This window comes from Cyprinus carpio, chromosome B3, assembly GCF_018340385.1.
Source record: "Cyprinus carpio isolate SPL01 chromosome B3, ASM1834038v1, whole genome shotgun sequence".
NCBI classification, from domain to species: Eukaryota; Metazoa; Chordata; class Actinopteri; order Cypriniformes; family Cyprinidae; genus Cyprinus; species Cyprinus carpio.
The window spans coordinates 26,466,267-26,490,818 of record NC_056599.1 but is presented as its reverse complement, the minus strand read 5'-3'; the positions used below and the strand labels follow the sequence as shown (position 1 = coordinate 26,490,818).

The following is a 24,552-nucleotide window of genomic DNA, read 5'->3' as shown; positions in this document are numbered from 1 at the left end:
CTGATATACTAATTTTGGATATTTTTATTATCACTATCAATGGTGAAAACAGTTGTGCTGGTTAATATTTTTGTGGAAACCCTGATACATATTTTCTCAGGATTCTTTGATGAGTAGAAAGTTCAGCATTTATTTGAAATTGAAATTTTTTGTAACATTTGTAAACTGTAACTACGGTTACTTTTGATGCAGTTTAATGCATCCTTGTTGAATGAAAGTTTTAATTTCTTAGAGAAAATCTATTTTTACTGGCCCCACATTTTTGGTATTGTATACAGAAACTGTTGCTGTTTAAAAAAAAAAAGTGATCTCCAGTCTGAACTTGAGCCAGGTGGAATCTGAAATATTTATAACACTGCAACCAATCAGTCACTTCGGTGAGTCTGCCACACCTGAAACAAGGAAAAGATAATTGTGAGATTAAGTTAAGATGAATATGACATATGAAGATAAATATTATTTAAAGTTGCAATAATGAGAAACTGTGATAAATATTCCCGACTGTAAGATATAAAAGCACAATTGTTTTGTTTTTTTGACATGAAAATGGTCTTTGATCGCCACTATGTAATAGTAAAGCATTACAAAGCATTATTACAGTCTCCATTACTGTAGATGTTTTGACTTTATATGGAAGAGCTGATGGTGAATGACATACACTGGCATGGACACGTGCATTTCAAAATAATATTCCTCCTCAGTTGTATGACACTTTTGTGTCTGTTCTAATTGTATTCTTACCTTGACAGCTGACACAATACTGTTGATTGCATGACAGTAAAAACAAGAGTTTTTTGTGTGTGCTGGTGTGACATTTACATTTACTTTCCGTGTGATTTTAGTAAATATAGCTGCATGCGTTTCTGTAGCGTGCATGTGCGTGCGCTCGTCTCAGTAAATGTGCAAACAACAGCAGGATGTGGACAAATCTGTCTCATGCTGCTACCTTTTAAACGGTTTCATCTTTTTTTTAATATATGATCGCTTGCGTTCGACTTCTCTGTATTTTCTGATGTTTCCTCCCACACAGCGGTGAGCTCCTATAGCTGACTGCTCTCAGATGAACCTAAGAAACAGGAAGTTGAGCACTCTGTTGTCACTAACTCTTATCAGAGATAACTTGGATTTTATGATTCTGAACTATGATGTCATTTGCCTTACATTTCCAACCTGACAAAAAAAAAAAAAAAAAACCCTTGGTTTATCACGAGTTGTTACTGGAATTTCAACCTTTATATTAAAATGGAAAAGTTGAATACAAGTGCAGTTTGAGATTTAAAGTCCTGTTTAAACTATACAGATTTGGCCTTTCCTCTAGATCAGACTATAGACCGTTAAAAACGTTTCTGTTCAGAGAGCTACTTTTATTGTCAGTATTACATTTTAACAGCTTGCATTGCAGCTGTGTTTGCACATTCATTTAATAACTAAAGCATACCTTTTAATGTCAACCTTGTGAAACTGTTCAAGTGAAAGCTTCTGTGTGTGTTTTTTTTTTTTTTTTTTTTTTTTTTTTTGTGTGTGTGTGTGTGTATGTAGTGGAGGTGTAGGTTGGCTTTAAACAGAAGGCTTTTGTGGTTACCTCTTTTCGTGCAGGGGCAATAGACATCACAAAAGTGCATGAAGGTGTAGCTGTAGAAAATGAAATAACACACATTTGTGGGAATCAGTGATTTGCTTCAAAATGTAATTTAAGCCTGCAAATGAACTTGAAGTTTAAAAAAAAAAAAAAAAAAAAAAAAGCAAGCAAGCAAACAAACAAATAAATACACAACTATTAATATTAAATATACAACATAAATCTGAATATTAATCATGCCAGAGAACATGGTATTCATTCAATCAAAATACTTTTTTTAAATAAATAAATATTCATGTTCATGTTAATATAATTAATAACTAACTTTCTAAAAACTTGTAAACAACTTAAATGTATAAAAAAAGTTTTAAAAAGTTTAAAGTTGATAAACATTTATTGATTGTTTTTAAATAAATGAATAATTTTGTATTAATATAAATAAGATTAATGTTCACATCAGTATATTAACATTAGTACTATTAATATTAATTTTAATGTTCATGTTATTGTTAATATAATTAATAACTAATATTTATTTATTAAACTTTGTCAAAACTTTTTAATTAACTTAGCTTTATAATAACTCAACTTTTTAAAATGTTTAAGTGGATAATTTTTATTTATTTATTTATGGATTGATTTACCAATTGAAAAAATAAATGTATTATTTAAAATGATAACATTAAAAAAAAATGCATTTTAAGTTTGGAATAAATAAATAGTTTGATGTTGATATAAATAATATTAATGTTTACGTCAATATATTAACATTAATACCATTCATATGAATGTTAAGGTTTATATTAATATTTATATGTATATTTAAGATCGTTCATCACTAATCGAATCGAAGTCAATCTGTGAATTTGTGACTTTGATCATGTGAAGTCTTTGTACAGATGGTCAGATGTTCTTGGTTCTATTAAAGCATGACGGATCATTCTCAAATCATGCTAGAGAACATGATCATCATTAAAGCCAAATGATTAATCTCATGACTGAGCAATGCTGATTAAACCTCAATTCTCTCTCATCCTGAGTTCTTCTGTTTTCTATTCCTTTGTTATCACGTGTTCCAACCAATGGATTAATTGTATAACGATAGGCCTGCTGTGCTCCTTCCTCAATGCTACTACGTAAGGCCTCCACATCATGAAGCAACACACAGCCTGGCATCCCCACGAACAGACGCACACATGCATGACAATAGGTCTTTGTTTAGCTCAGACATCACAGTTGCATCTCCCCTTGTGACCTTTTAAACTAAAGTGCACACGCTCACATGAATGGACAGCAAAGCCAAAAATGCAGCCCACAGCTCCCTGTTTTGCCAAAGCAGCCAGTCAAGAATAAGAGAGAGAGAGAATGAGAGCAAATGCTCAGTCAAGGTACATTGGTCCTGTAGAGCAAAACAAAGCAGCTGAGATTCCATCATACATCTGCCAGCCAACATTTCTCAGAGTTTAACTATTTAAGCAGACAGATTTACCAAGGAGGCCTGCACAAGACCCCTGCCTTTACTCTACAGCCAAACCATTTCTAAATTGGGTAAAAAAAAATAAACTCCCTGAAAATCACATTACACAACTTTACTTCTCAAGTAGGTTTATCTTGTTTTAAGGATGTTTAGACATTTCAAACAAAGAAAGACTTGGGAGAGCTTGTCATTCCTTAAGACTTGATGTAACCACTTTAGGTCAAGCAAAACAGTCTTACATAAGCTATTCCCAGAGAGGAATAGCTTTCCTTTTCTCATTAAACTCAACCTTCTTCCCATTTCATTCTCCTCTCTCTCGCTCTCTCTCTCACTCCTGTTTATGCTGTCACATCTATCTATCTATCTATCTATCTATCTATCTATCTATCTATCTATCTATCTATCTATCTATCTATCTATCTATCTATCTATCTATCTATCTATCTATCTATCTAGTCTTGTCACCCTTTGTAAAGGCCTGTTTGATCATCATAGTCAGTGCTGCATCACCTGGATACCAAAACTGTTTATGAAAGTAAATGGCTATACACACACCGTATTGGTATCTGCAAAAACAAATTACCTTATGAGTGTCAGGATTCCTGTCATTCCAGCTGGCTACAGAACACACCCTCTTTCACTCCCTGTCTGCCAGTAATCTTTGTTTTTGGTTTCATACTTTCGCCCCTTTTGTTTCCAGGTGACTTGCTTGTAACTTGCCTGGTACACTACAGTCTAAGACCCATGAGATTTAATTGATGTTGATGCTTCATATCAAAGGGACAGTGTGAGAGTGAGAGAGAGTGATATGATTTAGGAAAGTATGAGCCAAGTCAAGGTAGGGCACTGTCTGTTTGGTTGCCAGTGACAACAAAGGAATCAACAGACTTGGAGTTGAGTGAATCAAAAATCTAAAAAGAAAGAGTGTTTTTCTAAGTGTGACACAAAATATGAGTGAGAGAGGAGGGAAGACCAGATATTTTAGTGCTAATATTCCCATATGGTATAAGTAAATATACCTAAATAAAATATACAAAAGTAAAGAATAAAATAAAAATCTTTGTTCAACATATTTGATTTAAATAGGACGGTTGAAAGAAATATTGATCTTTAAAATATGTTTTGAATCCTTAAAATAAATATATATTTTTGCTGATTTTTTTTTTTTAATATACAGTTTTGTTATGTATGTACATGTTCCAGATATGTGCTTTGAATGTAGGACAAAGTTTTGGAAAACACTTTATCTGATCATTTTACATGAGAAATTTCCTGCAGAGGAGTTGCGAATAGACAATTTGTCTATGAATTACCTTTCTATAACCCCGCCTCTTTCGAGGAGTCCATTGGCCGCATCTTTAGGGGCGGGGTTTGTAATAAACCTTGTGCTTGGTAATGTTTGTCCGCATTCTCAAACTGAGTTATCGCTGCTTGGACGTGAGCACATATCGGTGATCTGTCGCGGTCCTCAACAAGTTCTGTGAGTTTCTTGGAAACCATTAAAAAGTTTCAGAACCTTTGCACCGCTTTAAACGCTGTGATAAACTTGATGCGGCAAATATTTTGTTTTTGAAATTTTGCCCGTGCAACAGTTAATTTAACTAAGCATCATCATTTTATTATTATTATTTTTTTTTTTTACAACAGTTTGCTTGAATAGCGCGCTGTTATAGTGAGCTGATGGACTAAACGTTTGTATTTCTACTCAGTGCTCCGGAGAACGCCAGGCAGTATCCTGCAGCAGGACTGTAACGGCGCAATGATGAACAGGAACGGAATGGTCACAAAGATTCGCACGCGGATAAGGACCGACCTCTTCAAGAACAACTACGACCTGGTCGGCAAAGAGCTTGGCAGGTAAACCACTTTAAATGATCGACTCTAAAGACGAATTAGCGCGTTTAAAAGATTAAAATGTGTACAATAAGTGTAGTCATATGCCTGCAGGCAGTTTCACAAAGTTGAGAACCGGCGTGAGATTTAATTGGGGAGTGAATCATTGGCAGCTGGAAGCCAGGAAGAGATTTGTTTGGCTCCAGCACGTGTAATCTGAGGATCAGCCAGATAGATTTGAGCCCTTATTGCAGCTTGCCAATATTGCAAGCGAAATACGCGAATTATTAAAATGATGGTTAATGGCACGTACACTTGTGCATCTTTGCGTTTATTATAATGAGACCGTTCTCTGGTTCGCTTAGTTGGTGTAGATCAACAGGGACTGCAATCAAGATGAATTAGTAGAATTTCTTCTCTGAAACAATATGTTAATTCAACGAATCGTTGTCGTTCACTTCCATGCATTGACTCATATTTTCGTCCACTGAAATTTTGTGAAGCGCATAACTGCTTTGTTGGCTTTCCTTCCTTCAAAGATTGACTATAGTGCGAAACAATGGGTACCAGTGACTGCTGTGAGGAAGTATTTCATTGGTTGGTGGTCTGAACGACCACAAGGCAGTCAGTGTTTTGAGATTTTTTTTCCTGAATAAAGACAATTAGATTGACATGAAGAGGTTATTTAGATTAATTTTGTTTTACAGTATGGCTTGATGCCATGCACCACGGTTGAAAATGAACAATTATTTGTCATTTGTGAGGGAAATGCTTATTTATATAGACTTAGTTACGTATTTAAATAAAGGATAGTCAGATTTGTTTTGTTCATGAACGAATCAGTTGAGTAAATGATTCATTACAGCCAAATTGGCTTGTCGCCTACTGAACAAATCATAGCGAATCGTTTTAGTGAATGGATTCAAACGATTCGGTTCACCGGGATGAATCAAACAAAGGCATTCTTATTGGCATTTTCCAGGGGCCCCTTGTGCCTGACTTGTACTGTGTTCTCAAGTAAACAAAGAATGCAAAACATGTTAATTCAGAGCTGCACGGGACCAATGTGTGATGGATATAGCACTGCTTGCCGTGACATTGTTCTCTAATGCTCAACTGACTGTTTATAGACAAGATGGTATCGTTTGACCACTGTAACTTGTTTTCTCTTGAGCAGATGTGTTCATTTAAACATTCATGCAGTGCTTGTTGACTACTGCATAGTCTGTTTCTACTGCCTTTCGGTGAATTTTGTTTTCCAAGTTTCTGGATTTTAATTCTCATTGCCTTTTCCACATCATTTAACCCAATTTGATGGGTAATTTGTGGATTGGGTTGTAAAATGTCTCGATTTGGACTGGATTTAGCTGGCGTTTGGTTCTCTCTGAAACTTCACGTTTTGCCACACACTTTGCGAGATGGCACTATTTATTTACTCATGCCTTAGAATCCTCACAAGTTTTTCCTGTAATTAAAGCGCACAAAAAGACCACATGCACGAGTCACAAGGCAAGCCGTTATTTTTATAATCCAGCCTATCTGATTTGCTCACCATAATGGTGAATTGAATGAGGACTGCAGATGTTGGTGGATGTTGATGTGGAGATTAGGTAGGCAGAGGGAGACGGTCACAAATAATCTTGCATTCCTTCAGCGTAACCTAATCTGATTTCATCTCTTTTCCTTTATCATATGTCTACATACATCATCTTCATGTGAAAGTAGCCTTGCAGCAGAGAAGTTCACAGTGAGCTGAGTGGGCCAGCTTGTCTTGCAACCAAAATCTTTCTTTAGTGATAGGTCACCTTTTAAAATCATTCTTCAGCTCTCCACATGAACTTAACATACTTGTTGACCTAGATTTTTCCTGCATTTAAACTAACTTAGATGGTAAAATGTATGCTTCTTGTGAGTGTGTGTGTGTGTGTGTGTGGCTGAACAGACTCGTCTTACTGAATAGCCAAACCATCTGGGCCTGTTGTCAGCACTCCATTCATTTGACACAAAGCTCCAACAGCAATTTCCTTATTATTCAGTGAGATCAAATCCAAAGTTTGTTCCCAGACAACTTGTTTGTTTAGTTGATGGAAGATCAGTTTATTTATCAGTCGTGTTTACTTCAGTTTCAATTTCCAGTCATTTTTTTCCCCCTTATTTCTGAATTCTTTGGATTTACTGTATAACAATAGTACTTGTTCTCATTAATGTTTTGAGAACCGTGCGGAAATGGACGCTGTGAGAACAAAGTGTGGAATGCTGTAATAAACTTATGTCCGTTCTCCTTTAATATCTCCATAGTTGGTTACCTGACATACAGTGTAGTGGATGTCCTAGTTCGTTAAAGTTATTGCGAGTTGTGTCCCAATTCGGTGAGATTAGAGGGTATTTTTAAGCATATCATCTTTGGAGCTCCTCTAGAGTATCCAAAAATGAGTTTAACCCCAACCTTCAAAATCCTACCACTGATAATGCACCAAAATCTATTTGAGGAACTATATCCACATATAGCTTCATGTACAACCTCATCAGTCCTAGCACCACCTTTTCACAAGCTTTCTGTTGACTTCATTCATATTTTCAACCTTTTTTTTTTGATGAAACTCAACACTTTCTTCTCTTGCTGTGCGGCTGTTTTAGTAATCTGCACTTTTTATCCTCATGAAGCCAATAAAGTTGCTGATTTCAGCTGAGAATTGAGTAATCCTCTATCCAAGGTGGTCTGTGTGAGGAATGTTTTACTGCCAAATTCAGGGTTGCTGACTGAGCCTTCTGCCATACCGGTAGCAGACAGGCCAGCTGTGCATGTGATTCAGTCCTTGGCTTAATAATGGGGTTGTACGAGTTCCCTTTAATAACGGATTGAGATTGTATATCTTTGTGTCTAAATGGTCCTGGGTTTGTGTGTTCATGCACACGTGCATGCTTTTGGTCTTTTAAATGTTTATCCATTCTCTCACTCTCAAGGTGAACATGTTTCTACCATCTGGCCATGAGAATGAAACTGAGAGATGGCGACAGATAGACCGTGAAAGAAGACTGTGTGATTTTTGCACAGGAAGTCTAACCACCAAAGTATCTGGGTCATCTCCGAAGATGAATGTATATTTCCTGCCCAGTCATTGTTTTAGACTGAGGCTGACCGTATTCATTGGCATTTCAGAGTATTGTGGTAATTTACTGATTTCTCATTCATCTTTGCAGTGCTGAGCATTATTGGTTTGACCTTTTTTTTTTTGGAAGAACTTTGAACAATGCCTGACTTTTCAAACCAGCTCTATTCAGCCCTCTGAGAAGAGCGCAGGAGAAATGTGAGGTTGGCAGAATTATGGCATCTAATGCAGTGCCCTTTGACTTTGTCAACTCTCAATCTAACACTTTATGGGTGTTTTGCAATTCAGAAATTGTAAACTTTTATGTCTGCACTGCAGCAGTCAAAACATTTCTTGTTCAGGATAATTTCCTCACATGCTGAACTACTAAACAACTGGGTTGTTCTGAGAGTTGGCATCGTCACATGCGGTTCTTGTACTCCGTGTGAACTCTGTAGTCCGACTGTGTTCTGAGCTCAGACGCTGGAACATACTCGCTTCACATCAATCCTGCCAACCACACTTACGTTTAACAGGAAAATCACTCCCAACACTGTCAATGGATGCATTTTGGCTTGCACCATTGGAAATTTTCAGGGACTTTTTTTAATGGTTTGCAATCATGGGAATTGTTAACACCCAAGACCCAACAACAAAAGCTTTTTAAAGCTCCCATATTTTTCAAGTTGAATGTTTTGTGGCCAAAATGACACAGCCTATCTTTAGCAGATATGCATATTAGAGTAGTATTTCTTATGGCCAATTTGGCCAAAATGATTCAATTTATGAGCCCATAAAATGAGATGCCCAACTGAAGCTACATCCAGAATCTTTATTTTCCACCTGCCTTTTGCGTGTCCGTGTTAAACTTTTAAGTAGGGTGTTAATGGAGATGTAGATGGGAAGAGACGAGCAGTGGACAGAGGAGAGGTCATTTAGGGGGGCTGAATTTTGTTTGTAAGTGTCATGTTTGGTCATTAGCTGAACTAGACGGTGGGAGGAGTGGACACATTGACTCTCAATGGAGGAGTGTTGGGTGGTCTGTCGGTTGGGGTCTCTGCCATACACACACACCGCTGTATCTTTATGAGATGGCCTGAAGAGGAGGTGTGGTTTAGAGCCATTTGTCCTTCTCGCTGTCAAACAAGAGAAGGTCCACGCTGACAGGCCTGTTCTTTGTGTGTGTGCAGCACCCTGTGTGTCTCTTGACTGATAGATGAGGGGATGGGAGGTCAAATGAGGGAGGTGGCAGGAAATTGGTGTGAATGAGCCCTCAGAGCTCAGACGGCTCCAACTGTCATTCTTATCAGTGGATGTCACGCTCTTGTTGCACACGAAGAAGAGAAGGGAGGGAATGATCATGACAAGTGCAAAATTGACAGGTTAAGAATGAAGACAAAGATGTTCACAGTTCATCATCAATGGGCCGATGATTTAATAATGATGACAACACCAACTTTGACGTCAGTTCTTACTGTGCATGTAGAAAAAAAACTTATTAAAGGAGCTGTTCACCTATTATTTGTCACTTCCTTATTCTTTTCCAAAATTGTATGCTGTTTTTTTTTTTAAGCAAATTTTTTTTTGTGGCAGATCAAAGCCGTTTAGCTACAAAAAAAAATACAAAAATATGATAGTCACCATAAAATTAGTGACTCATGTTGTAATATGTGATTTTAAAAGGTTTTCATTTGATCAACACTTCCTTGTAAAAGTGGATTGAAGATTTGCTTTGTGTGTGTGTGTGAGAGAGAGAGAGATTGTGTGAAAGATGCATCATTTAAAAAAAACAAAAAACAGACAAGTGTCTTATCTGTCTGCAACACTCCTAAAACAAGTCATTATCACCCTGCTAACTTTATGAACCGGTATTGCATGCTCAACAATCTGCTATTTAATGAATGAAACCCTCTTAGGAAAAAAAATATATATTTAAAAATATTATAAATATTTATATAAATATAAATATTTAAAAAGAAATTTATTAGAAATTTTTATTGCTCTTAAATAATTTTTTATTTTTTTTATATATGCTCCAAATGCTTGATCGGAACCAATTGTTCTGGAGAGCGGTGTAATAAAAGTTCATGTTTAATCGTTCAACGTGAATATCATTACTCAAAGTGCTTGTATTGTGAGTTCCTCATTTTCATTCCCCAAACATTTTCTAAATTGTTTATTTAATCACTCTTGTGTGTATATTTGTGTGCACGCAGGGGCAAGTTTGCAGTAGTGAAGAAGTGTGTGGAGAAGACTACTGGCAAGGAGCACGCGGCGAAGTTCCTGCGGAAAAGGCGGAAGGGTCAGGACTGCCGCGGTGACATTCTGAACGAGATCTCAGTGCTGGAGTCAGCCGAGGCGAATCCCTATGTGGTGGCGCTGCACGAAGTCTACGAGACCACCACAGAGATCATCCTCGTATTAGAGTGGTAAGACACGCACTCACACAGTTATGTAGTTACATGCCCTGACTGCCAAAGTTAAGAGCAATGCAGAGTGTTTTGTGATGACTTGGACATTGTGCACCATAATTTTGTTATTCCGAGTCACCAGGGCTTTTGAAGATTAGAATTACAGGCACAAAAAAATGGCACAGCGGGTAAATCAAAACAGGAATTATTCATAACGCTGTTGTTTGAAAGTGTGTTGTTTGTCTGCACCTTTCTGAAGATTACCGCAGACCACAGTCGAGCTAGTTCTTCTTTTAACTGAGTGAGCTGAATGTTCCAATACAACAACCATCAAAAGAAATCAAAGAGACAAATGTATAAATTCCCAAGTGAGAATGTGGTCTTCTTGTGTTTGGTCCTTATGAAAGGTCAAATCCAAACGCTTCTCAGAAAGCACTGCGAAGTGAGTGCAGTTTTTCTGACCACAATGCAACTAGTCCAAAGTGCCAAAAGAGCAGCAAAAGAGCAGCCAGGACATACTTTAAAATTTGTGAATTTAAAAATGTTAAACGTAAAATATCACAAAGTTGTGATGTACAGTATTTGGAACAACAGGCTGTAAATGTAGACTTTTTTTTTTTTTTTGTCAGTCTTTCGTTTAACACTTTGACGTTCATCACATATTTAAGAAAATTGTTTACTGTATATGTTCAGCTGAAGCATAAACGCACTATTTTAGTTTTTCCAGTAAAACAGAAGCTGATAACGTTTACTAATGAGGAGGAAATGACAGGTCGTTAAGTTTAAATGCTTTTCATAAGCTAGCTCTGTATCTATCATTCAAATCGCCCTTATTTTTTCCCCATAATTTGTTGAAGGAATTTTGTGTTTTTCCCCTACTATCTGTGTTATTGCAAAATCTGCATTATATCAACAGCCGTTTTTTTTTTTTTTTGCATATTGAGTGTGTTGATGTGTACAGAGAGGCAGGATGCTGACGGGTTGAATGACGGAGGTTTTGAGAATTGGTAGATCATATCTCTCGGTCTGAAAGGTAACATGCCACAAAAAAACAGTCAGCCCACTTGCTGCACACCACTTCCTGTGAAGAGACAGCTGTGTGTCAATCTGTCACTTGTAAGCACGCACATCGGTATGTGTGCAGACAACCTGTTGAGTAAGTTTACCTTATAAGGAAGGTAATGCTTCTAGTTTTTCTTCAATTGAAGTGCAAGTTCAGTCTCATCAAAGTCATGGTCTGGTTCTTCTGTTTGCCCATAGCATATATAAATATATATAGGCTAAGTCTATAAATTATCATACACATATATACAGATATATACATATATGTATGTATATGTGTGTGTGTGTGTATAAAATGGTGTTAAAGTTGAGCCCCACTTTTTTTTTTTTTGCATGTTTGCATAGTTCTGTGTTTGCTTTCATGTTCGAACAGTCTGTCTGGTTTGGTAAGGAACAATGCGTCCAATTCTTTTTTTTTACTCTGGATTTCTGTTGTTAGTTAAATCCTTAAACTTAATGTGGGCAGGTTTAGCAGTAAAAAAACAGTTAAACTGAAGAGACGCAGACAGAAAGAGACACTTCAATTTCCATTTCCTGTGGCTTTTTTTCTAAAAGCAGAGCTGAGACATGCTCGCGCTTGCATGTGCAATGCATCGCCACATCCTCTGTTGTCAGAAACCAACTGAATTCTCACCATTTGCTGCCATTTAAAGTTAAAACCCTAGCTATTGTAAGTCTGAGAATAGGGAAGGTCATAATTACATTTACCGTACATATGCGGACACCCCACACAAATTTGTGGCGAAACACGAGCACAGGCTACTACATAAGCACACTAGCCACTGCTAGGCCACATCTGCGTGTGTTTGGTGTAAAATTAGATTTTAGGATGTTTTTGGGACTGGCTGTTGAATTTAAAATGGGTCAGATCAAGTAACAGGCCTAACTGTAGGTTAGAGAAAGTTCATCTTCTTAAAACTATTATTCTTTCTTTTAAGCAGTCTGCATTTTCTTTAAAGGATCTAGATATTTTAGGATGATCTCTTTTGTTTTGTGCTGGAAAAAGCAACCACCCACAACATCATAGCAGAATTTATCACCGAGAATGCATGATATTTGGAAAAAAAATTGAGTTACTCTATCTGTGGTGATCTGTTTTTCATTCCTTTAACAAAATGAAAGGGGCTCTCCCTTTCTCAAATTTTGGCATTTATCTTTCTAGGAAAGCTCTTATGCAAGTCTTTTTGTCATAAGTCTTAGTCTTCATCACGCTTCTCTGTTTTCCTCATCTGCTTGATCAAACGCCCTCAGAAGTGTCTGAAATGAGCCTTTCAATGGCTTAAAGTCCTTTTGACTGATGCAGATGTACAGTGTCCAACTGCCTCTGGTTCAACACTCCTCTGGTATCCCAAGATAAAGCCAGAGATTCAAGACATCTGGCATTTAAGGATTTTCACAGCTCTTTCTTTTTGAGCAGCTTGGAAAGTGAATTTGAACACACTGTTCATTTACTGTAGGACTCTTGTGATCTTCTGAAACAGAATAATTCTTAGTACCAATACTAGATGCACCATAAATTAAGGGATTTTAAGGAATATCAATGTTTAAATCCCATAATTTTTTGTTGACACATTTGTGTGTTGTGGTGTTGATCTAAATTCGTTTGTCGAGTATGTTAGCATTTGGTTAGTAGTGTTGATCTAAATTCGTTTGTCGAGTATGTTAGCATTTGGTTAGTATGAAAACAGTTTTGATGCAGTCCACAGTAGGTATGTATACAAGCCATCCTAAATTCGTGGAATAGAATCTCTATCTATGACAAACATGTTTCTCGGAGTTGCTGATTTCCAGATAGATTGCCTTTGGAGAGCATTTTTCACATCTTTTCCAAAACCCTTTAAGTCAGAGTACTCACTCTGGTCTTCTCGTGAGAGGGGAAATGCGCTCTTGGTGGTCTTGGGTAACGGATAGGCATATTTTTATCCTTGCTTTCTGTTCCAGAAAAATAGTTTATTTGAGCGACAAATCTTTGCCTTTGCTCCAAATTCTCATGGCTTCAAAACCACAGAGTACACTTGCAATTCCTCTGACAAACGTTCAGCTTTAGTTTCATCGCTCATTGTTTACCATTGCATTTTGATTTGGTGAAATCAATAAAAATGGGGTGTCAACATCACCAGCCTGTAAGTTTGGTTTATTTTATGCAACGGCAGCTCTTCTTGAGTCAATCCATTGAACCACTTTATAGATGCTTCGAATTTTCTCTCACACGCACAACGAAACCAAAACATGTTTTTCTGTACATGAAAGGCAGGAGGATTTGACCCTGCACATGTGTGAGCATTAACAGACCTCTTTGGGGTTTGTTTGGCTGCTGTTACTTTAGAAGACTGGGAATTGAGAGTGTAGGGTGAAGGGCTTGAGTTGTTGTGATGTGTTTGATTAAAAGGGGACGAAAGGTTCTCAATATCCCAGTGTCCTTACTTTATAAGCCTCTAGTTGCTCATCTGATAAGCAATACCCAGAATCCCATATTTATACAGCTGGATTCAGCTGTTATATAACTCACAGCACACACAAATACATACAGACTCTTCACTGCCCAAAATCCACTACACATGGTCCTGATTTTCCCAGTCTTTCATCGCCCAAAGGAGTATCCGCCTGCAAATCCTCATGGTCATGGTAACCCTCGCTACGGTTATGCAAGGATGAAGTTCCCCCTCCGTCGGTACCCAGAAGTCTCTTCTAATTTTATAATTAGCTGCCTTGTCTTGAGAGGCCAAATTATAATGTAGTGAAACGAGTGCAAGCACCTGGCCTAGATTTCAAAGCACTCAACATGTGGGTGGTGTACCTATGTACTGTTGATATCTTGGTAAAGTTATTGTTTTACTGAGCTCATTATATCAGATGGGACAATAAAACACACCTCACCCTCATCTCTAAAACTATTATTCTAGGATGGTTGAGGGTGTGTTTGTCATGTATTTAATTCTTTCTTTTTTTGGCATGGTAAGACACAACTTGGAACCATGTAACACGTGAGAATATAATTTGAGATCCAAATTGTAATCCTCTCACTCTTTTTCTTTCTTTCAGTGCTGCCGGGGGTGAAATTTTTAACCAGTGTGTTGCCGATAACGATGAGGCCTTCACAGAGAAAGACGTTATTCGATTGGCCAGGCAGATTCTGATGGGCGTGGCTTGTCTCCATCAAAACAACATAGTTCATTTGGACCTTAAGGTGAGTGTACTGTTTGTATGTATGTTAGTGCACATATAGATGTTGATAATAATGATTCATCCAGAGGCCTGGAATGTCTCAAACATCTTTTCGACCATTCTTGGCAGTGTGGGATTGAATCAAAACCATTTTGTTGTAACTTATATGCCTGAAAGTCACTTGAGGGCTAAAAACCCTTTTTTTTCCTCTCATCTGAGATTGGGTGTGTGTGTGAATTCAAATGCATTAATGTCCAAAGTAATTGATTAAATCGCTTTATTATGTCTGTGTATGTGGGCGTAACAAAGAAAGGAACTACAAATAGTTTCCTCTCTGTTCTGTACTAGAGGCTATAGCACACCCAGGATTTATTTATTTATTTTTGGTTTAACAACATTTATTGCATAACAATATGAGGCGGAGGTTTGCGAACATTTGCGAATTAATGGGACTGAATGACTTTTGATAGTGTTCTTGAGACCTGTTTAAACACACAGTTGTAATAACATCAAGTGCTTCAATCTATTAATGTTGCTAATTTCATCAAGCATTCCCATTCGGGTGTGTGAAAGCATTTGATTTTAGTGAACCTATTGTGTGCACGCTTGAGATGGAAACTGTTTGATAATTAGTTAATGGGGCATTTAAAGAAGGGTACTTTTCACACGCAACCATTGGATTCAGTTAAAAATTAAATACATGAAATATTAGTACCGGTAATTTTTCTTTAGAGTTTTTTTTTTTTTTTTTTTTTTTTTTTTTTTTTAATTTGGGAAACAGGTTCTACTCTCCTGCAATTTAGTGTTTCCTCTCTCTTACACTTGTAATGTCTTCTCCAGCCTCAGAACATCCTGTTGACAAGTGCTCAGCCGCTGGGTGACATCCGTATCGTCGACTTCGGCTTGTCTCGGCGGGTGGACATTGTGTCAGAGGTACGGGAGATCCTGGGCACTCCTGAGTATGTGGGTGAGTCGGACCTCCTTCATTTGCAAACCTCAAATCCTCCCGCGCACAGCATTACTGCAGCAAAAACGGATATGTGAAGTCTTTCAGCTCAGTATAGTGATGAGGAGGGGTGAACCGAAAGCTTGTGTAAGACTAGTGAAACTCCCAATACTATTGACTTGGTTGTGACTCCCTCAGTCTTAGAAAATCAGTAGAAAAACCAGGCAAAAAGATGGTAAACATACATAGCCTTACCTACAGTACATGTGTGCCTAGATTTAAAAAAAAAAAAAATGTATCATTAATTGTTTTTGAGCACTTTAGATACTGAACATTGACTCTTTTTGTGTGTGGCTGTGTTGTCAAGAGTAATGAGACGTTTGTTTCTCTCTTTCCTTCAGCTCCTGAGGTCCTGGACTATGAGCCCATCAGCACAGCTACTGACATGTGGTAAGTTGAACTCTTTGAGTGTCCAGAGTCCAGGCGCGTGTGTGTGAGAGAGAGAGAGAGAGAGAGAGTTTGTGGTATCTGACACACATATTGAAGTGTTATAAAAAAGGTCCTGTATCGTTGTGGCGACGTCTGGATAAATGGGCCTATAAAATGAGATACAAGTTGTGCAGATGCATTTCTGTAATCTAGTAGTACGATAAAAGCATTGTAAAACGTCAGCATGTGCAATCAGTTTACAACCTAGAACATTCCCTAGAGAACATTCACATGCATTTTAATTGATGTAAAAGGTGGTTTTTTCACGGTCATTGCCCCTTTTTTTTCTCCCCATCATTCATTAAACAACATACCATTTCCTGTCTTTCATATTTTGACTTTTATTAGTAAAGCTAAAACCAGCATTTTTTTTTTCTTTAGCAGGGTAGGCTTATTGATTATCATGTGATAAACCATCACATTTGAAGGAGTGTTTTTCTGCCGTACTGATCTGTGTTGCCGTTTTCCCCCTACAGGAGCATTGGGGTGCTGATTTACATGATGCTCACAGGCGAGTCACCTTTTCTGGGAGAAGAAAAGCAGGAGACCTTCCTGAATGTGTCCCAGGTCAATGTGGACTACTCTCAGGACGTCTTTCAGGGCATCTCTGACCTCGCTGTGAATTTCATCCAGTCCCTGCTCATCAAAAACCCTAGGTAGGAACAGTTGGCTGTTATTCGTGAATGTGGAAGTGAAATGACATTGTGATGCTCTAGTTTTGTTTTAGCAAGCATACATAACCTGATTGATGGAGTGGGTTCAGTTGGCTCTGCTCCAGACACGTAATCTCACGCTTCAATCTCTCATTAAAAAGTAATGTACCCTGGGTCTTGAATATACCGTGAAATGACTCTTGCAGTCTTACTTTTTTTCCCACACCCCTGGGCTTTTTTTGCTTTAACTGATGAATGGTAAAAGCCTTTTTAGGTCTGCTGGTCTGACAAATAGCAGTCCAGACCTTCCGCCATCACTGCTATATGAGAACTGATAGTAGCATGGTCTCTGATCCAGAACCATAATCTGCACTCCATAAAACTTAATGCTTGTAGATCATCGCCACTGAGAAAGCAGGAGAGGAAAAAATTATAGCTTAAAGCAATGTGGAAAAATTCCTCTGAGTGTGAGTAATTGGGGAGGGAGAAATCTGGGAACCTAAACGAGAGAGTGTCAGAGTCTTTCATTTTTGCAGACTGGTGGAAAAACCAAATGCTGATGAAAACCTTGGTCCATCATTTCACAAAAAAAGCACACTCTTAACATTTTCTCACACTTTATCATTTTTCATCATAGGCCAAATTCGCGGTCATAGCTCACTTAATAAGCAAAGTGTTAACCCAAATAAAGTATGTTTTTTCTTTTTTATTAATTTACCCAAACAACGTATTTTTCTTACTTTTTTCCTATTTTTATTATAAATAAATAACATAACCCAATCTGTTATTTAATCCCCCCCCCCCCCATGCATAGTTTTCATTATTTTAAAACTTTTTCTTTTCCTGCCATAACATTACTGCCAATATTAATGCAAGGTTTTTTTATATATATATATATTTTATTTTTTTGCAGTATAATTTTGTTGTAGTATCATCATTTCATGTGCCAATATAAGAATGTGACTCATCAACACTCTGGAGTGACCATCCACCAAAATTATCATCCACAAAAAAAAAAAAAAAAAAAAGCATAATATTGCACATCTGACAAAAAAAAAAAAAAAAAAATCACAAAATGTTAGTGTTTAAATCATCCCTCCCCTCTCTCTAGAAAACGAGCAACAGTGGAACAGTGTTTAAATCATCCCTGGTTAAGGCTCGACTCTCTTCACCACGCTGTGGAAGCTCCTCTAGATGAACAAGAAGCCAGCCAATCCGAATCCGAGCCTGAAAGTCCCGTCCCTTCCCCAGAACTTGTCATTCCTTCATATCCCACCTGCCCAGGCCAGGGGGAGCTGAAGACAGGACGGGACACTTTCAGTTTCACAGAACCGTTTCCACCTCGCCCCGAGATAAAACAAGAGCTCATCTGTTAAGCAACAGACTTTATTGCCCAAACCGAGGGCCTCGTTGTTAAAGACCGAAAAACTCAACCTGCCAGACTGGTGTGGCCTAGTTTGGACCGGACCGCGGCGGTCTACTCAGGTGTTTGCAGCACCGTTTGTATGTGCGTGTGAAGTCTTTGTGTCGTCTTGTGTGGGATACAGAGCCGTCCTGGTCTGTGAATGTGAGCTGACCTCTCTTCTGACCACAGAGGTGTGCGCGCGTGTCTACAACAGATCTGAATGAGATTTTTAAGCCCCTTAATAAAGCATTCTTGGTCAAGGTTCTTAACTCCTCCATGCACCGCAATGGATTGTTTATACATTTAGAGTGGATTGAACCTTATCTGCTGTCTGTACTTTGTCCAAAACTCAAGTCGGAGTCTCCCCAGGAAGTGCCTGCTGCATTGTAGGAAGGAAATGGAAAGCTCTGATAAATCGACTGATGTTTTATTTATCATCACTCTTCATTGGACCAACCTATTATGTAAAATATTATGAAAAACTGACACTGATTTTTTCTTCAGAAAAGTCAATTTATCATCATTCTGCTTCTTGAGAGGTGGCACCTGCGTTTAATGAACTGATTCACAGAGACTACTTTTGTTCTAGCACTTTTAATAAATTTATACTCCAATCTCCCAACAAGCACATTTAAGTAGTTCAACATGATAGGTCATGCAAAGTCACTGTTTGTTTGGTTTCTCACACCATTTCTGTACCACTTTTTCCCCCTGTTCTTATTCATAAGTTTGCTGTAATTGCACAAATGTTTTGTACCGTTGTTGTTTTCGAGGTGTATTCTTGCCTTTCTGTAATATATTCCATATGTTATTTTTGTGTCTGGTAAGGCATCATGGGTATCGAGAGGTAACTTTTCCAATTCGTCAGTGATGTGGGTCTTATGACTGAGGGCCGCTCAGAGTCTTCTGGGATTTGAGTGTTTCAGACAGTTGTGGGAGATGTTTGCATTTTCAGGAGAGCAGAGCACAACAAAACAAAAGACTTTGATAATTGTATATTTTTTATTTTAAAAAAAGAATGTTAAAAAAGTATTTTTCTAAAGTTGTGGTATTTTATGATTAATATGAGAAAAAATGTAATATTAATTTAGATTATTTTTTAACCGGTTGTGCTTATGAAGTTTGCACTTGCGTCCAGTTGGACTACTTATGTATTATTGGCATGCCTGGCGAAATATTGAAGAAAATAAATGATCTTTTTGTATTAAATTTATGAAGAATATTCTTTGTTTACTACCTAATAGGTTCTATATAAACATTTAAATATTTGAGGTCAATAAGATTCTTTAAATACCTTTTGAAATGCACCAAGGCTGCATTTATTTGATCAAAAATGGCGGTATTGTGAAATAATTTAATGTAAATTAATATATTTCAACATATATTGAAAATGTAATTTATTCCTGTGATCTAAAGCTGTATTTTCAGCATCATTACTCCAGTCTTCAGTGTCACATGATCCTTCAGAAATCATTTCTGATATGATGATTTGATGCTCAAGAAACATTTCTCATCAATGTTGAAAATCATTGTTCTGCCTAATATTTTATGGAAACCATTATACATTGTGATCGAACAGGCTTAAAAAGAACAGCATTTAAAAAAGATTGTAATCATGGCTTTACTGTCATTTTTAATGCCCTTGCTGAATGAGTATTAATTTCTAAAATCATATAGGTGTGTGTGTGTGTAATATATAGATAGCAATACACCAGCCATAACAAAAATTAATATTGTAAAGCAGTGAAACAATTTCCAAAATTTGTTTTAATTTTTAAAAACAAATGATGGAATCTCGATACTACAAAAGAAAGTGTGCAGAATGATCCTTTACTGGACTTAGGCATCAGGTTTCCACATTCCAACCCTCAACGTTACAGGGAAATGTGAAATATTGCTGTTCCTTGCAGCTTTCCTAACCTTGAGAGGCTGAGGTAACCTCTTGAAATGACTGTGGAAAAACATCCATCATTTCTTTGAAAGGTGTGATTCTCTTTGCCAGTGTTCCCTCAGAACAGTATATTTTCTACATCTGAATGCCAAGCTTACTCTCACAGTTAGTTGAGTCATGAACTCTTACCCTGAAGCATCTGGCATGCTTTAACCAACTGTAGGACAATGCAATTATATATCAGGAAAATATTTTGTGTAAAGATCTATCTTCTATCTTCTAAGAGAAAACTCATTCTGCCTGACAGATAGAAAATGAACTCACTCTTATGTGCATCTCTCAGTCATAAGCAGCTGGGCGCTTTGGATGGAAAAAGGCGACACATCTTACCAGACTCTCCCCTGCTAATAACAGAAAGTTGTTTTAGATAGCAATTTTTCATCACAATAATCTGCGCCTTACTCTGAATATTCAAACACACAAACAGGAAATGCCACGTGTTTAAGAAAAGACCATGTTCCCGCATTCCTCCACACACACACACACACACACACACACACACAGGTTAAACAACATTGATGTCTGCCAATAATTCTTGTTTTAATGTGCTTTTCCTCTGCATGTTATAGTTCTTCCTGCACACACACACTCCCACCCTGGTCTCTGGAGTTCCCGTTTCTCAGGGGTATTAGAGGAACGCAATGCTGTTTTTCAGACAAGCAGATTCACTTTCCTGTCCTTTCTTTTCTCTTTCCATTCTTTCCATCTGCTCCTTCTAATAAAGCTGCATTACTCCTATAATGGTCACCAATATAATGTTGACAGTAAATTAAATGCATATACATGAAAAGAGTTGATATGCTGAAAAGTGCTTTTATCATGAGTTTAGTTACTAAAAAAAAAAACATTTTTTTTTTGCAAATGAATATCAAGTGTGTTTTCAGTGCATATTTGAAAGTCCTTTATGTGTCTTTGATACTGATGAAACGAGCCACACTGCAGTGATTGGTTGCTCTGTGTTTGTTTAATCTCTGAACCTTTCCTCAGTTTTCCTGCCCTCTCTCATACTGTGACATTATGGTGCAACTGAAACCCATTCTGAAATGTCGTCTCTAATCTCATCCTCCAATTCCTCACAGCAGAGGGCCGCAGTAACAAGGAAAATTCCGGAAAGTGATCAGGAATTCAAAACACATGGGAACAAAGAGGAATCTCATAATATCCATCAGATCAGTTGTTTGAGCCGCTCACCTTTGGAGTTACATAACCTGTGGAGGCCAGAAGGACATTATGAAACTGAAGAAGCACATCTAAGTTCAGAAACACAGACTAAATAATCTGTCTGTTTGGTAGATAATGTTCTCAAACAAAAACCATGACTAAGATCAATGCTTTAGATTTTTACTTATTTTATGTAATTGCTGGTAAGGTGTCAACTGTCAAACATAAAAAAATAGTAGAAGATGTTGTATCTTCCAATAGTATCCTAGTTAAATCAATGTGATGAATTAGGTCAAAAGTAATCTAAAAGTAAGCAAAAAGTAGCCTGATTAGATTACCTAAAATGTGTAATGTCCAATGACGTCACAATATCATTTAGCAACTTTGAGAAACAAATTGACCTGTCTTTATAACGACTTTCCCTGAAAATTAGCTGGCAACACTGGATCATCTCCCCACTCACATTAAGTACTTAGCGAGAGCTGGGTGGATTCTGATTGGCTGTCAGTGTTTTCATCGTTCAACAGCTGTATATATATCTACTCTATATATCACAATTAATGATGCTTTTATTCCATGAAAATTTATTCACTTTCTTTCTAAGTGACAATCCTCCTTTCTCACTGTCTCATTTTGAACTTCTGTGACTTTCCCTGGAGGCAGATCTGAACTCTTGCATAACCAGGACATTCCTTTACGCCTCTGACCCGATTATAGCTCATTAAGGTGAGACACACAGAGGAAAAAGAACAAGCGTGAAAGCGAAAAGTGGTCATGGAGATGATCACATTAATGAGCACTGAAAGATGAAAGGTGAGAGCCATCTCTGCTTCATGGAAGTGTGTTCAAAATGAGTTTGTCATGCATGAGGCAATGAATGTTTCAAATTACTTTTCACAGGGTAATATATCATATATCTTGAGGTCAGTGATGGAATATGAGTTTGTTTACTCTAGTGCTGCCTTAAGTTCATCCTGTTTGACATAACCTCCCTTTCGGATCACTATATTCTGAAAACAGATGTCTGCATATGCTCTTTGCTCTATGCTCATATGTCCTTTCAAAAAAGTGATGTTGAATACTCTTGCCTTCCAAACTATCCACATATTTCACGCTGTGTTTGTGGTGGATTTAATGCATTGGATGCAGAAAACAGTTTTATGCAGGGCTCAACAACAATGATTTTTGGCCTGTTTAGACCTGTTCAAATTTGAAGTTGCATTGACCATATTTTCCCTTCCTCCATCACAATATATATATATATATATATATATATATATATATATATATATATATATATATATATATATATATATATATACACACACACACAGTGATTATTTAACATGTCATTCCATTTTATTACACATAACTTAATTTCTGAACTTACTTGTTTTGTTTTCTTTGTATGGATGGATTACTTGGGTTGTTACCAACAACTGGTGAAAATTTCAAGTCAACAGCACCTTTAGGAATATATTTATTGAGAAAAATGTTGACATGTTAAATACTTATTTTACCTGATATATATATATATATATATATATATACACACACATACACACACATTAGAATTTCAATTTGCAAAATAGCAAGAATATAAATATATAAAATATAAATGCAAGACAACTATAAATACACTTGAAGGATCAAAGTTAGTGTTGATGCAGTCATTTGAGGAAATTTGAGTTGGCACTTAAAATCATTTTTTTTTTTATCAGGGTTGCATTATGTTGTCAAGACTAATTGGGCATTTCAAATGGTCATATGTCATTTTTATATCAGTCATTAAATGTGAAATAAAAGTATTATGTAAGAAAAGCTGTTCTAACTTGTTTCTGCTATATTGACTAATAGTCTACTAATTTGCGGTTGCCCTCATAAACATGTTCCTTTCCAGATCTGTTTAAAACTAAACACTGAAGACAGATGAATAGCTCTTGAAAGTGGAAAGAAGTGTTTTTACTTGTTTATTTTGTAAGAGCTATAAAAATAGATTCATGACTCATGCATTTTTTTCTGAAAATTAACATTAACAAAGTAAAGCTTTTAGCATCTTCAGAATTTATAACATCATCTATCAGCAAAACTATTTATGTGAAGTTTAATAAAAAAACAACAACATAATAATAACATGAACATCATGTGCAGCTGCATGAACTCCACATTTGTGTCAAAACTGCTGATCATGTTCTCCAGCATGATTTGAGATGATTCAGAGAACATCATGTTCCCCAATGGAAGCAAGAACATCTGACCTTCTGTTCTGAGAAGTTCACATTCCCAAAGTCACAAATTCTTTTGTTTATTTAACCTAGAAATAGCTCAGAATTGAAAATGTTTTTATTCATAATCTTTCTTTGTTGTATTCTCATTTTTAAAATCCCTTAAACTTTCTGTTTATTTTCAAGTTCAGGTCATGTTAATTGTGTTTAGTCCCCTGCGGTACAACCACATTTTCCCGCAAAACACAGCTATTTTTGGTCACACTCAGCTATTTATTCTATGTTCTGCAAGTTGAAACAAAAATGTCTTATACAAAAGATCAAAACACGTTTGAACTAAGGACTTTTCTGCCAGCTTTTTCCTTGCAATTTTCTTTATCTCAAAACAATATTTGTTTTTCTGCCTTTGCAAGGGTGAGCAGATGTGACATCGGAATCTAGATCATCATTCCAGGATCATGGCTGAGAGAATCTGTGTGTGTGTTTATGTTCCGTTAGATCTTATCTATTCTATATGGGATCGTGCCATGTGCTTGCGTGCAGCACGAAGACTTATAAAGGTATGATCTCTCTTTAGCAGCTGCTTTATCAGTTCTTTACAATGGATCTGAGTTCATTTTCCCTGAACTTGATTTCTGCGGGAGTGCCAGCGAGAATTAATTTAAAGCCATTGGGCTTTGTGCCTCGCCTGTACTCCAAGCTTCCTCAAAGTTATGCAATTCATTCTATCATGGTTTATTAATGTGCGTGTTTGTTGGATAGGAGTATTTGAGTGTTTCTGCCCGTTTTTCATATTCCGTTGACTAAATCTTGCTGTAATCATCTAAATTTTACACCATTAAAAATAAACGGACACATTCCTATTATGAAAACAATGGAAAGGGGATGGCAGGTCATAATAAAGTGTGTGAGAAACAATGTTATCACCGAGGCAGGGTCACTCACAAGGCTGATAGGAAAAGGTGTATCCCAATTGATTACTTTAGACCCCCCCCCCATTCCAGAATTACCTTGAGTAGCGTTTTCACAGCAGTACAACATGAATCATGACCACACCCACTCAGATGCCAATCATGTCAGGAGGAGACGCCCACTCAAGGTTCTCA

General features: G+C 37.1%; 1 protein-coding gene across 1 annotated transcript; it reads left to right on the top strand.

The window, feature by feature from the left end:
* Positions 1-4,381: 4,381 nt before the first annotated feature.
* Positions 4,382-19,318, top strand: stk17al (serine/threonine kinase 17a like). The gene is made up of 8 exons (XM_042720482.1): positions 4,382-4,536; positions 4,766-4,913; positions 10,195-10,407; positions 14,494-14,638; positions 15,457-15,583; positions 15,964-16,012; positions 16,528-16,707; positions 17,816-19,318. Exons 2-8 carry the CDS (start codon positions 4,816-4,818, stop codon positions 18,078-18,080), a joined length of 1,077 nt encoding a protein of 358 aa, XP_042576416.1. The 5' UTR covers positions 4,382-4,536; positions 4,766-4,815; the 3' UTR covers positions 18,081-19,318.
* Positions 19,319-24,552: the final 5,234 nt, after the last annotated feature.

Bases quoted from the DNA above. Each gene is read 5' to 3' on its own strand.
- stk17al (XM_042720482.1), top strand. From the start codon at position 4,816: ATGATGAACAGGAACGGAATGGTCACAAAGATTCGCACGCGGATAAGG. The intron at 10,408-14,493 runs GTAAGACACGCA...TCTTTCTTTCAG, and splicing joins ATCATCCTCGTATTAGAGTG to TGCTGCCGGGGGTGAAATTT. The intron at 16,708-17,815 runs GTAGGAACAGTT...CCCTCTCTCTAG, and splicing joins CTGCTCATCAAAAACCCTAG to AAAACGAGCAACAGTGGAAC.